The sequence below is a fragment of the Sprattus sprattus genome, assembly GCF_963457725.1.
Source record: "Sprattus sprattus genome assembly, chromosome: 19".
NCBI lineage: Eukaryota > Metazoa > Chordata > Actinopteri > Clupeiformes > Clupeidae > Sprattus > Sprattus sprattus.
Window position 1 is genome coordinate 9,731,759 of NC_137917.1, and position 22,893 is coordinate 9,754,651.

The 22,893-nt window shown below is 44.6% G+C and overlaps 2 protein-coding genes across 3 annotated transcripts in view; one reads left to right on the forward strand and one right to left on the reverse strand.

Annotated features, from left to right (window-relative positions):
- Positions 1-2,992, reverse strand: part of dop1a (DOP1 leucine zipper like protein A) — a 33,355-nt gene extending 30,363 nt beyond the window's left edge. The window contains exons 1-4 of the mRNA XM_080857851.1: positions 2,918-2,992; positions 905-1,097; positions 350-531; positions 1-120 (exon numbers count right to left, since the gene is read on the reverse strand). The exon at positions 1-120 is cut by the window's left edge and continues 51 nt beyond it. Of these exons, the coding sequence (XP_080713977.1) occupies positions 1-120; positions 350-531; positions 905-1,042 (440 nt within the window). The 5' untranslated portion in view covers positions 1,043-1,097; positions 2,918-2,992. The remainder of the gene's footprint in view (positions 121-349; positions 532-904; positions 1,098-2,917) is intronic.
- A 299-nt stretch (positions 2,993-3,291) lies between these two features.
- Positions 3,292-21,324, forward strand: ube3d (ubiquitin protein ligase E3D). 2 transcript variants are annotated; one of them, XM_080858504.1, is made up of 10 exons: positions 3,292-3,420; positions 7,528-7,730; positions 8,672-8,762; positions 9,821-10,061; positions 11,887-11,968; positions 12,164-12,239; positions 12,637-12,745; positions 12,924-13,099; positions 15,925-16,063; positions 21,228-21,324. In XM_080858504.1, exons 1-10 carry the CDS (start codon positions 3,341-3,343, stop codon positions 21,246-21,248), a joined length of 1,218 nt encoding a protein of 405 aa, XP_080714630.1. In that variant the 5' UTR covers positions 3,292-3,340; the 3' UTR covers positions 21,249-21,324. The 2 variants fall into 2 exon arrangements, with proteins under 2 accessions (XP_080714630.1, XP_080714629.1); XM_080858503.1 differs by lacking the exon at positions 21,228-21,324 and adding an exon at positions 17,645-17,756.
- The last annotated feature ends 1,569 nt before the right edge of the window (positions 21,325-22,893 follow it).

Sequence of the window (22,893 nt, forward strand, 5' to 3'; positions counted from 1 at the left end):
AGGCCCTGTAGGCCAGGCTTCAAGGTCTTTCCCAAAGGCAGGTAATATGTCTCATACAGGCCCAGCAGCACTGGCTTCACAGACATAGCAGCATTGGACAGCAAGGGGAAGAGGCCAGAGCTGATGGACAGATAGAGAGAGCAGGAGAGAACAAAAATAGGGCAATGAGATGAGATAATCCAGCACAGAGGTATAGAGGGGAAACAATCTAAGCATTTCTCTTTCTAAATGTACAGAAACATATAACTGTATGTTTCATACCTTTGGCATATTACACAATATTACACAATGCAATGGTTAACAGCAGTGTAGACTTTTGGTAGTACTTCTAGGAAACCCCATTCTTCACCTGTAGAGGAAGAGATCCTTGGCCAGCCGTTTTGGTCCGATGATCTTGAAGATGACTTCGTAGGTCTCCAGTGCCTTGCGGTGGACCCCGCTGGGTAGGGCAGGATGCAAGCATTGTGCCAGGCGCTTGCCTATCGTCAGCTTCTTGGGCACCACCTGGTACTTAGCATTGTTCTGCAAAACCTGAAAGAAAAGATGGAGACATAGCATGATATTACATTTGGTGACATTAGTGCTAAGTGGTTTTGCTACAGGTTCTGACATTTTATGCAGGATGTTGAGCCCATGCCCCAGCAGTAGAGGAAAAAGCTCATCAATTTCTTTAGCAGTTGTGGAAAAAAAGGAAACACATTTGAGAGGAGATGAACTAGGTAAACTGAACCAAGGGTTTTGGCATTCAATTTTAAAGCTGAAGACATCAGCAACCATTTGAATGACAGCAACATGTTGTGATTAACTAGAATATTTTTCAAGGAAAATGTGTCATAGTATAGTAGATCCATTAGTAGGGAAACATGTTGGCACAAGTTGAGAGGGTGTGTTTGCTGCTCGTCACCTTGTTGAGCTTGCCAAGTGCAGAGATCAGGTCCGCCCATTCGCTGGAGTACTCAAAGTTCTTCAGGGCCTTGTCCACTGCCGCCACATAGTTCCTGTACTTGGAGTCACTGAGAAGCTCCACCTCCTCTGCATTCATCCTCCTGTACGGTACCGCTACTGCCCAGGACCAAGCTCACATACGCACATCACACCTGGTAGAGGCAGAGACAGGAAGGGAGGAAGAGCGAGAGAGGGTGTTAGTTTGTCTAACATCAGAGGAAGAGGAAATCAATGGTGTTTCAGTGACGCACTACTATCACATCTATAAGTGTCATCAAACATCAATGCAATGTGTTAAGTCCAAACAGAGGTTTGATGAGTTTGATGGCCAAGGGCTGAAAGTTCAGACACGCAGAAAAGCTGAGGGGCATTTACTTAGCTGGTTCTTGGCGAGCTTATAGTTGTTGTTGTTGGCCCAGAAAGGAAGCATACAGACTAAAAAAAAGACAACGACTGAATAGACACATGTGGCAACAATGGTCTCCTTTCATGATGAAATCTTTAGTGGATGGGAGTTGACCGCGTTTGTTAGTATGCCAAACACACCAAGCCGAGCTCCTTAAAACTATGCATTGTTTTGGTGAACAGTAGGAGACAGGTGTGAACTGGCTGCCTACAAAGATTACCAACATACTAATAACAACCTTATGAGCACACTGTCCCATTAAGCTGTTCAACAACAAATACTTTCAATGTTGGCTCTCTCCATTTTTAACCACTATAAATCTTGTATGCATCATGCACATACCATATTGTGTATGTTGCTTGTATACTAATATGTTTCATCCTGACACATGTATGAACTTATCTGCTTGTTTCTGATTCTCTCTTATCCTCCCTTCCCACTACCTGGCTGGCCCCAAGCAGAAGGAACACCCCTTTATGAGCTGTGTTCTGCTCAAGGAGGTTCAGACCATTTCAGACTATTTAAATTGTTATTAGCGCTACATAAATACTTAAAAATGTAGCCCCTGTAAAAATTGCATTTCAATGGAAACTGACAATTAAACGATATCGGCCTGGTCCCCACTACATGGTAATCAGACGAAACACTCATGATGCAGTTCACAGGGTTTCTAACATGTGATGGAGCATCCCTTTGTCAGTAGCTGCAGGGTATCTGACATCATCCTCACACACAAGGGAAACGCAGCAACAGGACACCCACCCTGAAAACGGTCGCAATCTAGTGAATTGAGTCTTCCTAAGTAATTACACACACATTAAATAACTGTACCCACTGTGTTACAACCTCTCAATCAATAATGTTATTTTACTTAATTAATGTATGAAACTATGTTAACGGGTTACGCCTCTGTCAGAAACCCAGGGACAGGGGTAACGTTAGCATAGCAGGATAAAGTTATTGATAACGCTCACGTTAGCTCTGATGTATACGGTATGCGGAGTGTATGATTTTTTTTTGTATAGTTGGCCGGGTAAGTGGATGATCAGAGAACGATCAGAGAACGAGAGAGGGATGTTACGGTTAAACATGCCTCACTGTGTTAGCCTCGTCTGAAGATGTTCAATGTAAACATAGCTGTACACCATTTCCTATGCAAAGTGCACTTTTAAACCCATTGGTTAGCTCTCTGGCTTCATTGCTAGGTTATTTGGCAACAGCTAAATTAACATTAGACTGATCAATTACCCTTAACAACGGCCTCCATTACTAGAATGTCTTAGACTAGGTATCGCTAACTGTCCTGACAACAAGATAACGTATTCGTTAGGCGAGGACGGGGAATGCTTACCGTTTTGAGGTTAGCAGCAGCTAACTATTGTCAATAATTAGCCTGCTAGGCTAATATTAACCATGGAGGCTGTATCTGCAGTGGGAGGACAACGGAGCAGGTCAGAACTGAATGTCCAGACAGACAGGCCCCGGTTTCAGCTTGTTAAACCCTGGTTGTGGTTAGACAGAACAACGGAGCTTTACACGGGAGGGTAAGATCCGTAAAAATCTTACATATTTCCATTAAACGTCTCGCTTCATTGAGCAGAGGGCCTACAGAACGTATCTTGCTGTCATCCGGTTCGGTGCTAACATCAGCGGTCTCCCAAGCTCCAATCAGCCTCCTGAATTTGACAGGTCTGTCTGTGCAGAACTGCGTGAAAAAGGCGACACCAATGAACAAGGAAATGCATGATATACTTTGGGATCCCCGTGAATTGTTGTTATCAAAGTAAAAGCATATTAACGAAAAAAGATTGACAATATAGAGTAAATCACAGATTTGGATCCTTTATTCTGAAATAATCAGTAAATGAAAAACAGTTTTCAAAGTAGTGTACAAAAACATACTTCACCAAGCAAACAGTTGGAATCGCATGATGCGCGCAAACTAAAGCAACAGACTGATGCTAGATTAAGCACTTAAACTACAACAGCATGGAAGAAACTGGGAAGCAACAGCATGAGATATTTCTTGAATTGAGACAGCGTTTGGAAAGCGGTCTCTTGATTTTAAGGTAACGGTAATTATTTGGACTACACAAGCAAGCTAGCTCATGTTAGTCTGCGGTTGAACGTTCAGTGCAGCAACTGTTTTCATGTGAAATCTGGCAACTTTTAGGTTAACTACCTGTAGTTTCAAGTTAGCCTTTGTGTTCAATTAACGTTACTGTAATGGTTATGATGACTAATGCAAGCTTAAGTTACCTGGTGCACATCGGTTCAGGTGACTTCAGGTCACACAACAGGTCCCAACATCACACTTCCATCGTTACAATGTTAAATGGTGTTAGATTGGAACGATTTGTAAGAAGGATGTTCTTGCAGAAGAGGGAGTCTGTTGCTTTTTAATTCTTCGTAACGTGATTGAGAACTACCCCGAATTTGACATCCAATAGGACTCTCCAGTGGTGAAATTATCATATTTATTGGAAACAGTTTTGTTGAATATTGCTAGCGGTAAAATAATTGTAATGAATGAATGGAAGGCTTCCCTCCAACATCACACGTGTGTTGGTTGCCATGAATGTAGGCCTACCTATGGCATTGTGTTCGCATCACAGCCCATCGCTAGGCGGGGCTGTTGCAATATAGACTGTACGCGTCTCTCTGTCTCTGAAGTCAAGTCCTCTTTAGTCAAATCGTCTTAGTTGTACCAAATTGCTTTCCAATTAAGGTAAACATTTTAAAATAAATTTGGACACATTTTGGATTTAAAAATAAATGTGGACAAGCATGAAGGAAATAAACAACTGAAACTAAAGGAATAATCCTTGAAAGAATCAAAACAAAACAACACAAAAAAAATACTACAACACGGAATGGAAGAACAACTTACCTTCGCACTCTCGGGAACATCTTGGCCAACTGCATCACGGTGTGGTATGGTAACTGACAGGAAGGCCTGCAACGGGTAGTGGGAACCGAACACATGTATAGTAGATCTGATATCGATTGGGAGACTATTCAGTAATATAGGACCAGCAACAGTAAATCTTGTAAAATTAGACCAAGGTAAAAAAAAAAAAAAACAGTACAAGTTCGTTGGAAGGTCTTCTTCAGGCCCTTATGGAGCATAAGGGGTCAGAAGATTTGAAATATAGGCTAGAACTGTATAGGTTTGGCACATTTTGGATGACTTGCATTTTATGAGATGACACCTGGCTAATGCCTGAGAATAATGCTTTACAATGTTAGTCCAGTCTGGAAGGTATTAAAGAGTGTACCAGCTTCTCACACGCTTTTGTGGACAGGTAATTTCTCACTTTAGCTGTTGTTCTCCGTTGGTAGAATGAAGCACTAACACATAATGTATTGGTATGTCAATTATGTAAATGTTTTGTCAAAGAACACCCGAGGTTCTTTACAACAGGCTTATACTAGCAGGAGGGGAACCAAAGATAATAACATCTGTCTTGTTTTTATTATGCTTCAGGAAGCTATTAATCATCCATAACTTAATATTGTCTTGGCAGTCAAAAAGAGGTGTGAACTGTCATTTTCAGAATTCAGAGGGAAATCTATCTTCGGCATGGTAATAATGGGGAAATCCTGTGCTTCCTGAATATCTCTACAAGGGGCAATAAATGGAGTTGGAACAAAGGGGGATCTAAAATCAAACCCTGGGGAACTCCACATGAGGGGTAAATAAGATCATAAGAGGCAGACCACTCAAGGCAGCAGATCTCTAAAGAACTAAACTGAAAAGCCCTTTCAGTCAGCAGTGAGCAGCAGATCATTTGTAGCTTTGAGGAGTGCAAACTCAGTGCTGTGCTGCAGGCGACCCCCCCCCCACATAAAAGGCTTGCCGATAATTATCTGTGTGCTGCAATAGTTTGCAAATTGAAGTATGACATTCTTCAATAAATCAAGGAATTTCTCCATAATTCCTCCTTAGAGCTATGTTAAAGTTCATGAATAATGTATGCATTTATTCATATATTAAAGCATGCATATGTCCATGTATATATGGATGAAATGGATGGTGTACTGTGTGTAAAGTGGTCAAAAAAAAATCCTCCATAGAACAGGTTTTAGTCTCTATGGAGCAAAGTTGACTCAACCTTTGTGCTGTGTGTCTGTGTATACCACACTGAGCATGGAGAAAAGAAAGAAGAGCAAAGAATTGAGGATTTGAGAACCAAAATTGAAGGAAAGCATGAACAATCTCAAGGCTACAGGTAATGCTCCTGTGTCCACTGTGAGCAGTGTCATCAAGAAGTTTACAGCCCATGGCATTGTCACTAACCTCCCTGGATGTGGAAGGAAGAGAAAAATTGATGACAGAATGCAACAAAAGAATGTTTGAATGGTGGATAAAAAAACTAGAACAACTTCCAAATAAATTCAAGCTACCTTACAAACACAGGGTACAACGGTGTCAGCTCGCACTATCCGTCACCTTTTGAATGCAAAGACATGCTATGGTAGGAGATCCAGGAGGTCCCCACTGCTGACAAAGAGACAATCAAAAGCCAGACTGGAGTTTGCCTAAACCTTCCTGGGGAAGCCAAAATCATTCTGGAAGAATGTCCTGTGGACAGATGAGACTAAAGTAGAGCTTTTTGGTAAAGCAGTTTACAGACAATGAAATGAGGCCTTCAAAGAAAAGAACACGGTCCCTACAGGCAACTATGGTGGAGCTGGACCGATGTGTTGGGGTTGCTTTGCTGCTTCTGGAACCTAATGCCTTGACTGAGTGCATGGCATCCAGGAAATCTGAGGACTACCAAATCATTTTTGGGCGCAATGTAGGGCCCAGTGTCAGAAAGCTGGGTCTCCGTCAGAGGACATGGGTCTTCCAGCAGGACAATGACCCTTAGCACACTTCATAAAGCACCCAGAAATGGTTAAGACAAAGCACTGGAGAGTTCTGAAGTGTCCGAGATGAGTCCAGATCTTAATCCCATTGTACAACTGTGGCATGATCCCAAATCAGTAGTTGGGAGAAGGCACCCTTCAAATGTGACAGACCTGGAGCAGTTGGCAAAAGAAGAGTGGTCCAAAATGTCAGTAGAGAGGTGTAAGACACCTCATTCATGGTAACAGGAAGCAATTGATTTCAGATACTTGTATTTCTTTATTTTTAAGGGTGTTCTACCCATTATTAAGTTGAGGGTGCCAATAATTTTGTCCGGTCCATTTTTGTGTGGAATAAAGTCAGATTTGGCATTATTTCTCAGGGTTTTTCCAATGCAAACTAAATAAATAAACATGTAAATACAAAAGCATTTGTAATTGCAACAATTTTCTGGGAGTAGTGGTGCATTATCTGACAGAAGTGCAGCGTGCCAATATTTTTGTCCATGACTGTATATAAAGGGGGAAAAAATATATATAAGGAAAATTTGTAGAGAAATCTAGGTCTAGATATGTGTATGTGTTTTTTAACATGATAGACAAATATGGAAAAGAGGAGAATTTGTGATAAAATGTGCTAACATATACTGTATGTGTGGCTTAAGTGGGAAGGTGGGGTGCTTGGTGAAGAAAAACAGGAAAACTGAAAAACATGTCAATAGCACCTGCCTTGTGCTAATGATCCAATTAGAGAATACTCACACCCACTCCATGTGGCGGTTTCCTCAGAACAGGCATACATTATTTCATAGTTTTTCTCATTTACTGCTGCTTCGTAATACTCTTCCTTTGCCTTAATTTTCTGTCCCTACACACCCAATCTTAACCAAATCTTTCCCCAACAGCCCTCTCAGCTTCAATAACACATAACCAATATGCGCTCTCTCTGTCTCTCTCTGTACACTCATACTTCTCCCTTCACATCCTTACTGTACTGCTTTAGGAACTGGATCATACGCATCCGAGGGACTCTGTTGTTATGTAAACAGACCAAGCATTTATGTCTAGTGTAGATATTTTGGAAAAGTTAACCTGATGGTTGTTGAATAAGATGGCAAGGCTTAGTGCCATATACCAATGATGTGTTTCTCAAACTCCGACTGGTTGGCAAAAGCATCACCAAGAGCTATAAATGAAAGGCTGCATGGATGCCCCAAGAACGCCCCCTGGTGGAGTGTTATCGTGTTATTTTTTCACTCTCTTTGGGAGGTGGTCAAAAGTCAGAGGAAATCATTTGTGTTTCTAACCAGAGATCCATTTTTCAGGAAGGATGTCGCTCACAGCCCCACCGAGGTGAAGGTCTTCGGCAGTGACTCCTCCCTCCTAATCCAGACCTCCCGTGGACTGTGGCGCGCTGAACTGCCACCCAAGGTCAGTGTGGTGCCGGGCTCCTGCCAGCCCACCCCCACGGGCGATGCAGGAGAGGGACTCCACTTCAGACTGCGCCTGAGAGTCGACCAGCAAACAGGTATAGAGGCTCCGCTCAAGGGTGAACTAAATGAGAATCTATAGGAGGCATACGAAAGGAAGAAAGCCAGTCCGTGGAAGAGGGTCTTGCCATCTTCTGACTCTGAGGTGGTGTGGGCCAGTGTCAGTGGGGGTTCATTAGGCACTGCTCTGCTTTGGGGGACAGAATTGATTCCTTTTTTATTTGCTTGAGGAATTTGACTAATGAACGTTGCCCCGCTGCTGGCAAGGCCGCACGCATCGCCGCCCTCGGTAGATTAACAGCGATTAATGAGAGCAGCAGAGAGGGAAAAACACAAGTCACATGTACTCTGGGAGCAAAGGACTCACCTACGGGCAACTCTCACCTTAGGTGCACAGAGACGCAGACAAAGTCTCAAGGAAGGTGGCTGTCTGGAACCTCAGTCATAGGAGAACCTCAGTTGTGGTGGGTGCGCGTCCGTGTGTCCGTGTCCGATAACTATTGAAGTCGATAGAGGACTGCAGAATCTACGGCCAAGAATGTGTTGCACATTACCTCGTCTGTTGCAACGTCAACCATTTTCCATGATCTGTAAGACAGACGGCTCTGTGGCTGATAAAACTGTCCAGTAGCTTCAATGTGTCTGGGAGGTGTCCTGTCTGTGTTTTTATGGCGTTGGTGGTGGCTGGTGGGCGGGTGGGTGGATCGCTTGCTCTTGCAGAGGACGTGAAGAGGAAGACATTACAAGGACACCTGTCTGCCTCTCACCACTCATCTAATTAAAAACAAGATTGATTGTTAGCCTCCACCTAACCAGCTTTCATCCTCACATATATCCCCAAGTACAAGGTTACCTGTTTTATTTTGTCGCCTGTGTGTGTCTGTCTGTGTGTGTGTGTGTGTGTAAGTGTAACTTTTTTGTTTGCCCCCATGTTTACCTGAGTGTGTATTGTTGTCTTTTTTATTTGTGTGTGAGACAGAGTCGCGGGGGAGTGTTATTGAACGGATACAGGTCCAGCAGTGTTATGGCTTTTGTTGTCAGGCCTGCGGGAGTCGCATCCTGGAGCAGAGGTGAGTGAGTGAGTGTGTGTGGGAGAGACAGGTTTTTTTTATTATTATTATTATTATCAGAGAAGCAAGCAAGCAGCAAAACCAAGTTTTGGTCAAAAACTAGCAATCTTACTACTGAAAAGGCATGCAAAAACCTTACAAATACCTACAACAGCACAGTTGGCACTGATAAAAGGCTGGCTAGCATGCTAACTCATGTCTTTTGTGCTGTTTTTTGACCCCGACCCCAGAACTGCAAAGTACATCACCTAAGCAGCTAGTTAGAGTGATACGTGTGTTTATCTGCCCTTCACACGACCATATACCATGAGTGGCAAATTCTTGCGTACTATCACTTTAACAGGCCAGTGCCCTCTAACTCTCACAGGGGGCAACAGTGCTCCACTCCTGGATCTCCAAGGTGACTGCTGTTATGGCCCAAAGTTGAAATAGATTCAATTCAATTTTGAATAACAATTGAAACTGTCAGAGTAAGCGCTAAGGTGATGGTGGCAAGGAGAAACTCCCTTTTAACAGGAGGAAACCTTGAGCAGAGCCCAGCCACTAAGCCGCTTGGGTAGAGAGATAGAAAATGCGAGGGTGGGCAAAAGGGAAGTGAAGAGGAACTGAGGGAATCGGAAGCAAGCCGATGAATTCATGCATGTATCAGGGTAAAACATATTTGCTTAAATGCTCCATACATATACTCAACAGTACATACAAGATGATAGTTTGGATGGATATGCTAAGACAGGCTCCAAGTGAGCTCACCTGCCCTGAACCAGCAGAAGTGTTATTGTTCGGGGGAAGGGAGAGGGGAACACTGCCTTCCTGTGAGCGTCCTAGATCAAAGACGCCAGAGAGAACACAAGCAGGGAATTACTGCCCACCACAGCTGTGCTGATGCTGACTGAGCTCGGTTACACATGAAAGGGATGCTCAGTCTCAGTTGCCCATTGTGTCTCCTCCTGTTCTTCACTCCTGAGGCGTGCGAAGAGAGGCAGGGTGGTGGAGGAGGTTCTGTCAAGCATGGTCGAGATGAAAGAGATGCGACCCACTCTGTTCTGTGTGTTCTCCAGGGTGTTCCAGCGGGTTCTTCCTCTCCCCAGCGGAGACTGGAACACGCTGGTGGGTGAGTGGTGCTGCCACGCTGATCCCTTTGCCAACCGGAAGCTCCTCCCGCGAACAGAGGACTGCTTAACCGGGGACACCTACTTCCTGGTGGCGAGGGACAACAGCTGCAACCAGACGCTCACAGTTGAGCCCGACCCAACCTCTGCTGCCTGCACAGCTGCCAATCACAGCCAGGACTCTGAAAAGGTAAGCGGGAGAGAGAAACTCACTATTCAGTCTTTAAACACTCTTGTGGTTAGTTTCTTCTGGCATCTTTATGCTGCAAAGAATGCCATCCTGTTGGCATTTAATATCGGGTTGGCATCCAATATGGTTAACTACTGCAATGGTCTTTTCACAGGCCTTCATAAAAAGGCCTTCAAACAGCTTCAGCTTGTACAAAATGCAGAAAAGAACTGACTACACTACTCATATCTTTCAGCAGTACACTCCTGATAGGCCTCTCAGAACAGTGAAAAGAAATCTTTAGATAATACCTACCTAACTAAACATGGTGAAGCAGCTTTTAGCTGCTATGCTGCTTAGCTCTCAACCACCTTCCGGATGACATCAAAGGGGCTCCAGTTGTAGCCAGTTTCTTATCTAGACTTAAACCCAACTGTTCTCAGATTCTTTTTGTTAACTGATCAAATGCATTCTCCGTTTTAATAGATTTGTTTTCTATGTTCTTTTAACTCTTTGAATAGACTTTACCTTTTTTCGATCTCTTATTTTTCCATGTTCTTTTAGCAGCTTATTTGTAAAGCCCTGTGAACTACCAATGTGAATAAGTTGAAACTCCCATGACCCACCATTGCTACTGTAAGCAACTCTGAGAGAGTTCTGAGTCTTGATGTTTTCACTTGGTACCTGAGGACGCCACGGAAACGAGAAGCTGTCAAATGTTACACCATCTCAGTGACTTCTCAGCTTCCGTTACCCACAGCAACCCTTGGGAGATCTGAGAGGTGTCATGAGTTAAACATCCCATCTCTGTAGTGAGTCTCTCCTGAGGCAAGGCTTGCAGTCATGGCATAAATCTGGCTATAAAGAGTGTGTGTGTGCGTGTGGGTGTGTGTGTGTCTGTATGTTTTCAGGCAGGGTCCATCTAAAAGGGATTTTAGAAATCGAGGCTTGAAATAAACACTAAGATACATTTTAGTTAATAGATTAACAGATTTAACTACCATCAGGATGGCCTTTATTTTGATCTATACAACAAAATGAGAGCCTTCATGCATTATTTATTCAGCTCCATGTTCAAGATAATATTGTCAGCTCCCATGAGATGTCTTACCATTGTGGAATTGTTTTTGTATTTGCCTGCCTGAGTGCAGCTCTGTTGTGTGTCTTGCCAGTTGCGATCAGCAGTGAAAGTTTTGTGGCTTGTGGGGATATTTTAGAGTTTTTTTCTTTTCTTTTCCTGAGAGGCGTCGTGGTCTGTCTTCACTGCCCCAGGGTGGCTGGAGGTGGGAGGCAAGGATCCCTTTCTTCCCCAGAAAGGAAACATGCGGAGGCGGATCACGAGTAACAAGCCTTGCCTGGTCTATAACTATCTACGCTGCCCTGGACTCCAAGGCCAGACTTCCATCACGCTCTGATGGAGCATTGATATTGTTTCGCTGTCTTTCTTCCCGTCTGCCTTTTCCCTCTCGTTCTCTCTCATTTGCTCGCTACTTAGCTCTGTTTAACTCTTTTTTTTTTTTTCTCCCTCTCTTCTCTCTTGTAATCACTTTCTAGCTGTCTGTTTTCTCTTATCTTTCTATTTTTCACTTCTCTCTCCTTTCTCTTTCCCTTGTACTAACTCTTTCTTTCTGTCTTTCTTTCTTTGTCGCTCTCTGTTCATCTCTCACACTCATGACACACCGTGGGCTTTGGTTCCTGCCACTGAGCAGAAAGACTCTCTTGAGTCGCTGCTGGGCCTGAGGCATCCATCATGGCTTCCTCCTCTGTTTCGGTTGTGTTGTTATTGATTTCCATTCCGCACTGTTTGAACCTCACAGCACCCCATCGCTCTTGTCTGTGTTCACAGCCCAGGCATGTCCACCGTACCCCTGTCAACGAGGTCTCCTGTAAAAACTGCTCCTCCATGCTCGGAGAGGCCCTCACAGGAGGTCAGTCTGCACCAGCACCAGCCCCAGCCGGCTAACACGTTGCTGTTCTTTTTTTTCTCTCTGCAATTATCACCACAGTGGGCTGTGCCAGATAAGTCATGCTTTTCACCAGATCTCTTTGATAAGGTGTCTGCATCACTGTGCAATGGAAAGTAGTTTAAGGCCAGGACTGCCTTGTGTCTCTCTTGGTTTTAGATGCGTTGAAATTCTACATAACAGAGGTCATGGAGATTGAAAGTGAAGACTGTGAAACAAAGAGGTCATGGAAGAGGTAAGTAGCATAACATTTTGCTGCATACTTCTCCAGGGATGCCACCATAAACTCCAGAATCAAATGTGTTTATCGAGAGATGAGAGGCTCACCAGAGGGCCTTTCTGGATGTTCATTCAAAATGTTTAGAACGTTGTAGAGGTAGAAAGAAAATGGTAATGTGATGTACAACATTGACGTTGAATGTAGAATAGTGATATAGGTCAGATTGTTCTGGAATGTCGCCTCCAGAATCAGTTTTGAAGGGGAATGCGAACAACATAAAACTATTCAAACTGATCTGTATGATTTTTGATCTAGCAAGCTAGATTAAGGAAATCCTTATGTGAAGAATCTCCAGAAAAGAAATATCTGTAGTTTAATATTGTGTGTGTGTGTGTGTGTGTGCGTGTTCCAGATTAGAGTTTGTGGAGAAGACTCTGTCCGCCAGGCTTGTTGAATTGTCCTCAGGCCAAAGCATTTTCCGCTTCTCCATTCAAGCACCCACTGGCAAAACTGCTATCTTGGTGAGACATTTTTCACTTAATGTGTCTCAGTCCTGCCAGACAGAATTGTGTTTTCATTGCTTTGTTGTGACCCATGGTCTTGCTTTAAGTACAAGAACATCTGTTGTGTAGAGTGTGTGTGTGTGTGTGTGTGTGTGTGTTCATGACCGTGTTTAATGACCTTCCTCATCACCCCCAGCTCTGGCTTTTGAATACTGACACCCTGGTTGCCTCGTTTCCCGAGAATCCGGTAACCGGGAACGGCACACTCATCTCTCCTGGTGACAGTCGCTGTCCCGACGAGCATCAATCACGCCTAGCAGTCAGTGCAGTCAAAGTCCTCTACCTCCCCTGTAGTTCCAGCATCCACCAGGAGTAAGACAACCATTTTGCCTCTATCTCTCTTTCTTTCTTTCTCCTTCTCTTTCTCTCTCTCTCTCTCTATTTATATAAAAAATATCATTTTACCACCAATCCCTTCATCTTGTTTGTCATCATAAATTGCTGTGTATTTAGTTTAATCTGACAGGAGTTTTATTAGGTGGGTGTAAAGGGTCTGACTTTCCTGTTTGTACATATTTGCACCAAGGCTTTCACAGTCGAGTTGGGGCCCAGTCATGTTTGAAATGGGATTGGGTTTTTTTTTTTTTCAAACTCACCGCTTTGGTACCTCCAGTGGAACGAAACCTTTTAGCCTGGCGGGGGTAGCAGACACACACACACACACACACACACACACCCAAGGGTCACCTCTGCAACTCTCACAGATACGCACATTTACATTAAATGCATTTGTGTTGATGGACACCACTGCCCAAGGTGATGATTTTGACTGGATGTGACTGAGGGTGTGGTAGAATCGGATCTTTAATGCAGTGGGGGTAGCTTGTCAAGGTGAGACATGCTGGTCCATTACTGCAGTGTTAAAGGAACTGAAAACAGGGGGCGAGATAAACACACACACACAAACACACTTGGGCTTGATGACACACATCCATCTACTGTACTCTCAGACTCGAGCTGAAAGTGGCTGTTTTTCGAGAGCTTGAAATTATAGGATGAAGTGATTCACAGAGAGAGGGAGGGTGGGCGTCTGTTCTTATGTTCCAGCCTCGTCTACCCCTCTCAGGCATGGCAGGCTAGTCACGACTCTCTCTCTCTCTCTCTCTCTCATATATATATATATATATATATATACACACACACACACACACACACACACACACACTAGATATATACACAATATATATATATACACACGTACGCACACACCTCACTTTTTTCCTTCCCTTTGTCAGTAGTCCTGTACCAACCTTCTCTCTCAATCACTCTCTCCTCCAACTCTCTCTCTAATTCCCCCTTTCTCTCTCTCCCCCATCACTCGCTCTCATGCACCCTGCACAGGACAAGACCTTGCTCAGTTCTGACTCTGAAAATCTGACAGTCTCTAACCCATGTGACTAAATCGCTGTAATAACCCCAGAAGGAAAGAGCCGTTCTGGTCTCTGCCTCTGAGCTGCAAACCCCATTTTTCCTCTCCCTCTGCGCGCTCTTATGTTACCTTCCAGATCACTTCCACGTGTCGCAAAGAGTGTAGGGTTATATGTCAAACACAGGGTACCGTGATGTATGGGCATCTAATTGTTGAGCTTTCCACAAAGAGTAACAACACCAGACAGGAAAAGGGGACGGTTAAGAAAATGGAAAAAGTCTAAGTATCACTAGGATGTACCATACTTCAACCCAGTGCTTAGCTCAAGTGATCGAGGTAGCGGAATTTGGTCCTAATGTCGCTTAATGGTGCGGTCCTCGTCTGACGTAGGCTCATTACGGTGGGAGCTGAGGTGTTTTCTGTCTGGGGGTCTGTGTGCTGTGAAGAGTTCATTAATGTTTGGCTCATGTGGCAGCGAGGGGTTAGAGGACTAGTCAGGTCTCTCACTCCTCGCTAATTAAACGTCATCTGGAGTGATTGCCTCGCTGCCAAATGGGAGGAACTACATTTATGTTTAATGTAAATGTGTGTGCGTGTGTGTAAGAAAGAGAGGGGGAGAAAGAGAGAGAGAGAGATAATGTCTAGAGTTTATCTGATGTTCAGTGTTAAACAGAGTTTCTTTCGATTCTCATCTGAGGCTCATAGAGTATTTGACTCTGTCAGTGCTCCATGTTCTGCGCTCTCGCAGCTCTTAGGCAGAGTGTTTGCCTGCTTGTCTGCCTTCACTCCGAGCCTTTGCACAGATGGCCAAATGTCACAGAAATGTCCTGAATAGATCATCACCATAATGTGGTGGCAGGACATCAATCTGGATGCCTGTGTCTCTCACTTTCTCTCTCCTTCTCTCCTTCCCTCTCTCTCCTCCCTCGCTCACTCTTTGGTGCTCAGACTCGCTCACTCTACGGCTCTGCTCTCTGCTTTACGCTCCCGGCAGACAAATTGCCGTGACATGATTACAGCTGTAATGTCTCAAACTGTCAGATTAATGCAATTTATGTCCCAGCTGCCACTGTGTCGTTGGCACTGATATTGAAGACCTACCACGCAGCGGGGTAAATCTCTGTCCAATCTCTCTCTCGTTTTCTCTTACTTATTTATCTCTCCTGCACTCTTCTCTTCCTCCTCTCCCTCCTCACTCCCCATCCGGTTCTTATTTTCTGTCTCTTTTTTTTGTCTATAATTTTTTTTATTATCTCTTCTTCTGTAACTCAACATTTGGAATTACCAGCATTACCAGCATCAATGAGAGGGACACTCATCTGGATGTCAGTATTTAGTTCTATTAAACACCACAGAATCTCAACTCTTCCACGTACTGCTTAGATACTTTGCCAAGCAACTTTTAAAAATTTGTTTTTCACCTCATGGCAGCAGACGTGCTTCAAATTGTGAATGCATCGCTGCTATCGGACACATTCCCTAAGTCCCTGAAAACAGCATGTTTTAAAGCCCCTACTCAAAAAGAATAATCTAGATGCATCCATACTGAAAAATATCAGACCAATTACCGAATCAACTTCTAAATCAACGTACCTCTTTTTTAACGTCAAATGGGTATTTTGATATCTTTCAGTCAGGCTTCCGTGCTAATCACAGCACCGCATTTGAAGGCAACAACTAAATCAACTTTCTGCCATCTCATTGTACTTTACAAAAATCTTGTCTTGTCTATTGATGGTGATCTTGTTCTCTCTCCCTCTCTCTGTAGCATTGTAAGTGCCTGGGAGAAGGACATAAGTGTTCATAACCTGACCCTCCCTCACACCACCTGCCAGGAAGTGCTTCAGCTACTCAGCGCATCCACTTCCTGTCTGCCTCCATCGCTGCGCTGCATGAACTCCTACCAGGTGAGCCCTCCTCTGTCTCCTTTGATCTCTCCTCTCACCTTTTGTGTCTTTCTCCTCCTCTCTCTCTCCTTATTATCTCCTCTCTCTCTCTCTCTCTCCTTATTATCTCCTCTCTCTCTCTCTCTCCCCTTATTATCTCCTCTCTCTCTCTCTCCTCATCATCTCCTCCTCTCTCTCTCATTATCTCCTCTCTCTCTCTCTCTCTCTCTCTCTCTCTCCTCATCATCTCCTCCTCTCTCTCTCATTATCTCCTCTCTCTCTCTCTCTCTCCTCATCATCTCCTCCTCTCTCTCTCTCTCTCTCTCTCTCCTCATCATCTCCTCCTCTCTCTCTCCTTATTATCTCCTCTCTCTCTCTCTCCTCATCATCTCCTCCTCTCTCTCTTTTATTATCTCCTCTCTCTCTCTTTCCTCATCCTCTCCTCTCATCATCTCCTCCTCTCTCTCCTCATCATCTCCTCCTCTCTTTCCCCATTATCTCCTCTCTCTCTCCTCATGCTCTCCTCTCATCATCTCCTTATCTTTCTCTCATCATCTCCTCTCTCTCTCTCTCTCTCTCTCATCCTCTCTGTGTCTCTCATCCTCTCTCTCATCATCTCATTCTCTCTCTCTCATCATCTCCTTCTCTCTCTCTTTAATCATCCCCTTCACTCACTCTTTCTCTCTCCCCTCATCATCTCATCTCTCTTTCTCGCTCATATCCTCTTTCTCTATCATCTCCTCCTTCTCTTTCCTCAACTCCTCTCTCGTCATCTCCTTCTCTCTCTCTCCTATTTTTACCTCTCTCACACACTCCTCTCTCTCTCTTTCCTCATCCTCTCTTCCACCGAGCCCTTTACTGTTTTTTCCACCTCCTCCCCTCTCTTCTCTTCTCTACTCCACCCACTAATAGTCAGAGAAAAGAAACAGCTGCTCTTATGTGAGTGCCCCGTCACCATTTAATATCTCCCTCAGTGACGGTTTAAGTAATAACTGCTGTGGTCACCCTTAGCCCCTGGTCTCCCCAGTGTCTGGAGTACGTGGGCTGTCACTCAAGCTACCCCTGAGCAGTGCGAGGCTACTGCGAGCTTATGGTAGAGAAGCAGCCAAATGGTCCTGTATAACACAACTCTGTAAAGCAGCACGGCTCTGACTGTCAGAAACATCCACCCCCTCCCCCCACCCACGGCATTTTAATTAATCTAACTGAGCCTCCCTGTATGGCGATGTTGCGTCTTCCTCTGAGACGGCAGGAGCCTTTGGGCTGGTTCAGAGAAACAAGCACTGTTGTTGGAACGCTGTTTCATATTAGTTTGTTGGCTGTGAAAAAAAACTGCCTCTTATCTGTGTCTGGTTCTCTGTGGTAGGTGGAACAGTCATAAGAAGGAGGCAGAGATGGCAGGGTTTTGCATAGTGGTGGTGATCTGTGTGTGTCCTACACAGGGTACATCCCATAACACATAGTCATTTCACAAAACCTGTTGTCCCGAGAGAAATCACTGTGACTGTAGATATGTTATCAGTATCATGTCAGCAGTTCTCGCATATCCAAAATGATTCCGGCAACAGTCCAGTGAATACGATGTGATTCATCTGCTTTCAGGAGTCCTCCCTTGAATCTTTTTCCATTGTGCTGCTGGATCCAGGGTTTATCAGTCGAGGTTTAGGACCACACGAGCGCAGCAGAGAGGATTGAAGACATGTCATACCCAACCATAGACAGTAACACAGCACACATCATACACAACCATAGACAGTAACACAGCACACATCATACACAACCATAGACAGTAACACAGCACACATCATACACAACCATAGACAGTAACACCACACACAAATCATACACAACCATAGACAGTAACACCACACACACAAATCATACACAACCATAGACAGTAACACCGCACACAAATCATACACAACCATAGACAGTAACGAAATGATGTTTCTCTTCTCTTATTGCTTACTAAGAGGGAAAGCATATGTTGTGACCTTGAGCACCATACCTACACATGAGGCTAGAACTGTCCCACTTTTCTATCTATACACATGAATTATGTTGCCCTGCTTCGGTCAATCTTTGACAGCACTGAGGATGGATGGACAACAGGGACATGTCAAAGACCTTGCAACCGAGTCAGACATTTTGGTATCTGAAAAGGCCAGTCATTGGACTTTTGATTCAGATTGAATGCAATCTGGGATAAGAAGTCTTAATGTTTGGAGTGTAGGCGATTCCCCAGCGTCTGTGGCGTAAAGCGCAGAGCGGAGCAGCAGATGAGCTCTCAGTCGACCGCCTTCCCGGGAGACGCTGCAGCTTGAGGTGCTGCGCTGGGCCCAGGGCCAAAGGCGTTCAGGGACATAGACGGGGGTAGTGGGTTGGGGGCTGGGGGCTGGGGGGGTGGAGGTGGTTGGGCGGAGTAGTAACCTGATCAGGAGGCAGGTGATTGTGTTACAGGACGAGCACTGAGTGATTTGTCCTCTTGTCTGACAGCGTAGTAGTCTCGCCGTGGCATATGAGGATCACATGCAGGTTTGTGTGTGTGCATGTGTGAGTGTGTGCATTCATGCGTGAGAGAAAGAGGGGGGTGGGGGGGGGGGGTTAGAGATGGGAGATGAAAGAATAAGAAAACTGTTCTTTAAAAAGAGAGGGAGTCAAGGCAGACAGAGGCAGACTTTCTTAGGCTCTGCCCTCTGTCTTTCTCTCCATCCCCTCCCTGTCTGCCTGCCTGCCTATTGTTCTACCTGGGAGCTGCCTGCCTAATGGGAATAAGATTAGCTATAGGTTAGACCTGCAGCAGAAATGTTCCCAGAGCTCATCCATCACCCACTCAAACACACAGAACAGCAGCAATGGGAGGCTGTTCGGAGGGGCAGGGAGGTGTCAACCTAGCCTGAAGATGTAGGGGTGAATCGATAAAGGCAGAACCTTCTCATAGTAGTTCCACATTTACCATTTAACATTCTTAAATTGCACCACTTACCATGTCTAGTTTGATTTATCCGCACAAACACCAACGGAACTAACACACCAACCCAACAGAAGCAGCCTTTAGACTGGGGGGGATCCACCACCCTGGTTGGGCAGACCTGGGCTCTGTTTGCCCCTGCTGAGGACCACAACTTTATGAGTTGCCTTTGTTTGTACTATAACCTTCAGTGTGCTCTTAAATCACGCCCACCTTACCACAATAACATTCTGGGCATGCCAGCTACTGTTTTTTTTTTTTTTGGAGTGGGAAGGCAAACATCAGTCACACATGATAAGAGTGTCTGGGTGTCAACGGGACTGTGTGTGTGTGTGTGTGTGTGTGTGTGTGTGTGTGTGTGTGTGTGTGTCGGTGCTTTGAGGTCCCATCATCCTTCATTACAGAGATAGGTAACCTCTCTGTGCCGTCTCCCAGTGTGGAGGAGAGGAGGTTTCAGCTGTGGGATAATCACCCCAAAACACACTCTTAAAAGGCCTCACAGAGGTCCACACACAATAACTCTCAAGATGCTGCTGCAGCTCTCTTGTGTGGGCACTATGAGAAGACTGCATCCCATCAAAGACACAACCAGCCAGTACAGCAGAAATGAATGTCTTCATCGCTTCAGTGTGGATGCATTGTTGGGCCCCTTTTCCCGGTTGCCGTGTCTTTGTTGTTTTCACCCCCCCTTCTCTCGCTCTTAGTCACTATTTGGCCCAATCCCAATCCCCCCATTGGGTCTATAACTGGCCCTACCACTCTGTTTTGTGCACTCATCTTAGGGAAGGGTGCCCCTTCTTTTTGGGGGGTACTGAGGGGTAGTGGTCCTGTTTTCAGATGCAGACTCCAAACAGAGTGGGAGAAGACATTTCCCAGAATGCTTTGCAAACTATGGCAGTATAACATGGAACATGTCTACTGGTGTGGATGAAGAAGTCCATAACTTCGAAACCAATCATGCCACAAAAAAAACTGGAGTGTGATAATACGCATTCCAGACAAATCGCTAACCACAATGTCAATAGAACTTCATGTAAACGACACAATTTATGAGTGACATTACAGTTATTTCCATGTTCCGTGTTAGAAGCTTGAAAAATCTTCCAGCTACAAATATTCTGCACTCCCCCGCTCATCTGATATCAGAGCAGGGCAGAAATATCTCTATGGGCAGGACAACACTGAAGGGTTTTCTTCTTTCTCAATTCATAGGGGGGTATTAAGAAAAAAAGAACTACCCCTTTGTTTTGAGTGGCATCTCAAAATCAAGTGGGCACTTCAAAAACGCGGGTAAAACTAGAAATGGGATTAAGGTCTTTTTCCCGCTCACTCATTCTCTCTTGGGTTCACCCTTACTCTCTCTTTCTAACTCACTCACTTCTTGCTCTCTCTCACTCTCCCCCTCCCCTTTCATCTCTCTCTCTCTCTGAGTGTGTGTGTTTCTCTTCTAAGAGTGTGCTTCTTGGGTTCAGCCTTCTCTTCTCTTGAGGTGCTTGACGAGTCCTCGTCATGAGTGATGACAGACTGTCAGTACAAAGGTGGAGACTGCATTCCACTAGGTTAGGAGTTGGAAATTCTGGAGTGTGTGTGTGTGTGTGTGTGTGTGTGTGGTGTGTGTGTGTGTCTCTCTCCATCTTTTAAGGCTTTTGATTTTAAGTCTTTTCCAAGCAAAGCATTACCATGTTGATAATGGAATGGTAAAGTTTCACTTTCCTCTGCATTCACTTTCACGTTGTTATAATTGCCATAACGCACTGTGCTCGCTTGTGCGGTACTTTGCCACAGGTCTCGTATGCCTGAACCTTGAATGTGCCCTCATCCATCATAAGTGAGCGGCACACACATAGGACGCTCTGGCGATTGCCATGCCCTTGCACTTGGCACACGCCGGCACGCAGATGGGGACAAACAGGGTCTTTTTCAATTCTGAATTATTTATTTTAAGGGGAATGATGAATTTTTAATGTTGATGAAAGCTTTTTCTACACGGGTCGCCAGTTGCTATTCATGTTGCTGTGTGTTTGCGTGACCCTTTTGGTCATTAGGCCTTAATGGAGGCTAGACCACCTGTTGATTAAAGGAAGGGATTGTTCACCGTGCAAATGATACAGAAAGTAAAACGAAATAATGTAAGCGTTCATAAAAAGATTCCAATGGCTATAAGGAACAATAAGTGTTTCTCCTGCCTAATTCTTCTTTTTCTGTTGACTGTAGGTGGCCTTTATGCGACGATAATGCCATGAGAAGAGTTCGTACCGGTGAGAGATATGGCCGCCCTTTCCAGAGGGGTCTGCCGCTCAGCATTCCAAAGACACTGGGGTCCCTTGAAGTTGAGCATGGTTCTTGTCACAGACAGTACTTGCTGCTTCCACACTTATGCACAAACAAACACACACATGCTTTCCTTGTCTGAACCCTGTGAACCAGATGGGCATATTACATTTGGTACAATAACTCTGGCTTAGCGTGATTTTGTTTTGTCCTGGGTATTTACTGCAAGTCTTCCAGGCCGGCAGCTGGGCGTAACGTGCCCCTTTATCAGAGTCCGTATAGCCTGACGTTGGCACCGGTGACATAGTGCCAATGGCATGTGCCCAAAAGCATTTTCTCAAACATGGCCGCTGCCACCAGCCCAGTGTGAGGTAAACAACACTGTATATGACTTAGTGTTACCACATTGTTTCAGAGCTGTCCATTTGAGTCATGTACTTCGTATTTCACTTTAAGTAACAGTTAATAGTTAATAGTATGTACCTAATAATTAGTGAAGTGCGCATGTTGTTCCAGGCTTTGGGTTAGGAACATTGGACAACATGTATTTACATGAGAAGCAGACAAGAGTTATACAGTCTGAGGCTCATTCATTTTAACTATGCACAGATAAAGATTGTTCTGTGTATTAACCAAATGGTTAGTGACATGACACACAGGACAGCCAGTCCTCCCAACGTCAAATGCAAGTAAAATTAACAACACAAACCATAATACTATGACACACCCAGGTACACCACAACCACATCACTAATACAACACTCAACAAAGAGCTTGAAGGAAAGCTTCACATCTTGGGGTATGTTTTATAGGCAAGTAGGTTTGGTTTCATCTTCCTGTTGAAGTAGTACCATCGATGGTGAGAATGGAACAGTTCCGGCTCTGGGCTATTGCTCAGTCACTCATCACTACATGAGCAACAATGTTTTAGAACGTCCCCCTTTTTGTCACAACAGGAGTGACCTTAAACACAGTCCAAGAATAGCTGCACGTGTTCATGCTTTCTTTGTGGAGCTCCTGCTGTGAGGAAGAGGTGTGCGTGTGCGTGTGTGTGTGTGTACGTGTGTATGTGCTGCAGAGGGACCAGGCCCACCCGCTGCCTAATCACAATTTTTCTCTGAGCTCCTTTTATAAAAGAAGCGTGTTTGTGTGGCAGATTGTGTGGTTGTGTGTGTATGTGTGGCAGATATGCCCACGTGATGCAGAGACTAGCCCAACCTGTTGCACAATCATAATCTTGCTTCACTCCAGTTATAAGGGGAAAATATTATTTGGATTGTGTGTGTATGACATGAGAACGAAGAATATGTGACATGGTGTTTTGTGTGTGTGTGTGTGTGGGGGGGGGGGGGGGGGGGGGGTGTAAGAGAGGGGGGGAGAGAAAGAGAGCAAGAGCGACAATGAGTGGCATTGTTATTGAGCCTTCTAAAAAAAACAATCCCCATCTCATCCTTTCCCGAGTCCTCATGTTAATGTTATTAATATTCCACTCAAATCCTTAAAATAAATAAAAGGACAGCAACATATTAACCCTCCTGATGTTATGAGCATGCATTGTTTTGAATAATAGTCTATTGTTTAATTTTAATTTCATGATATTTCACGAACA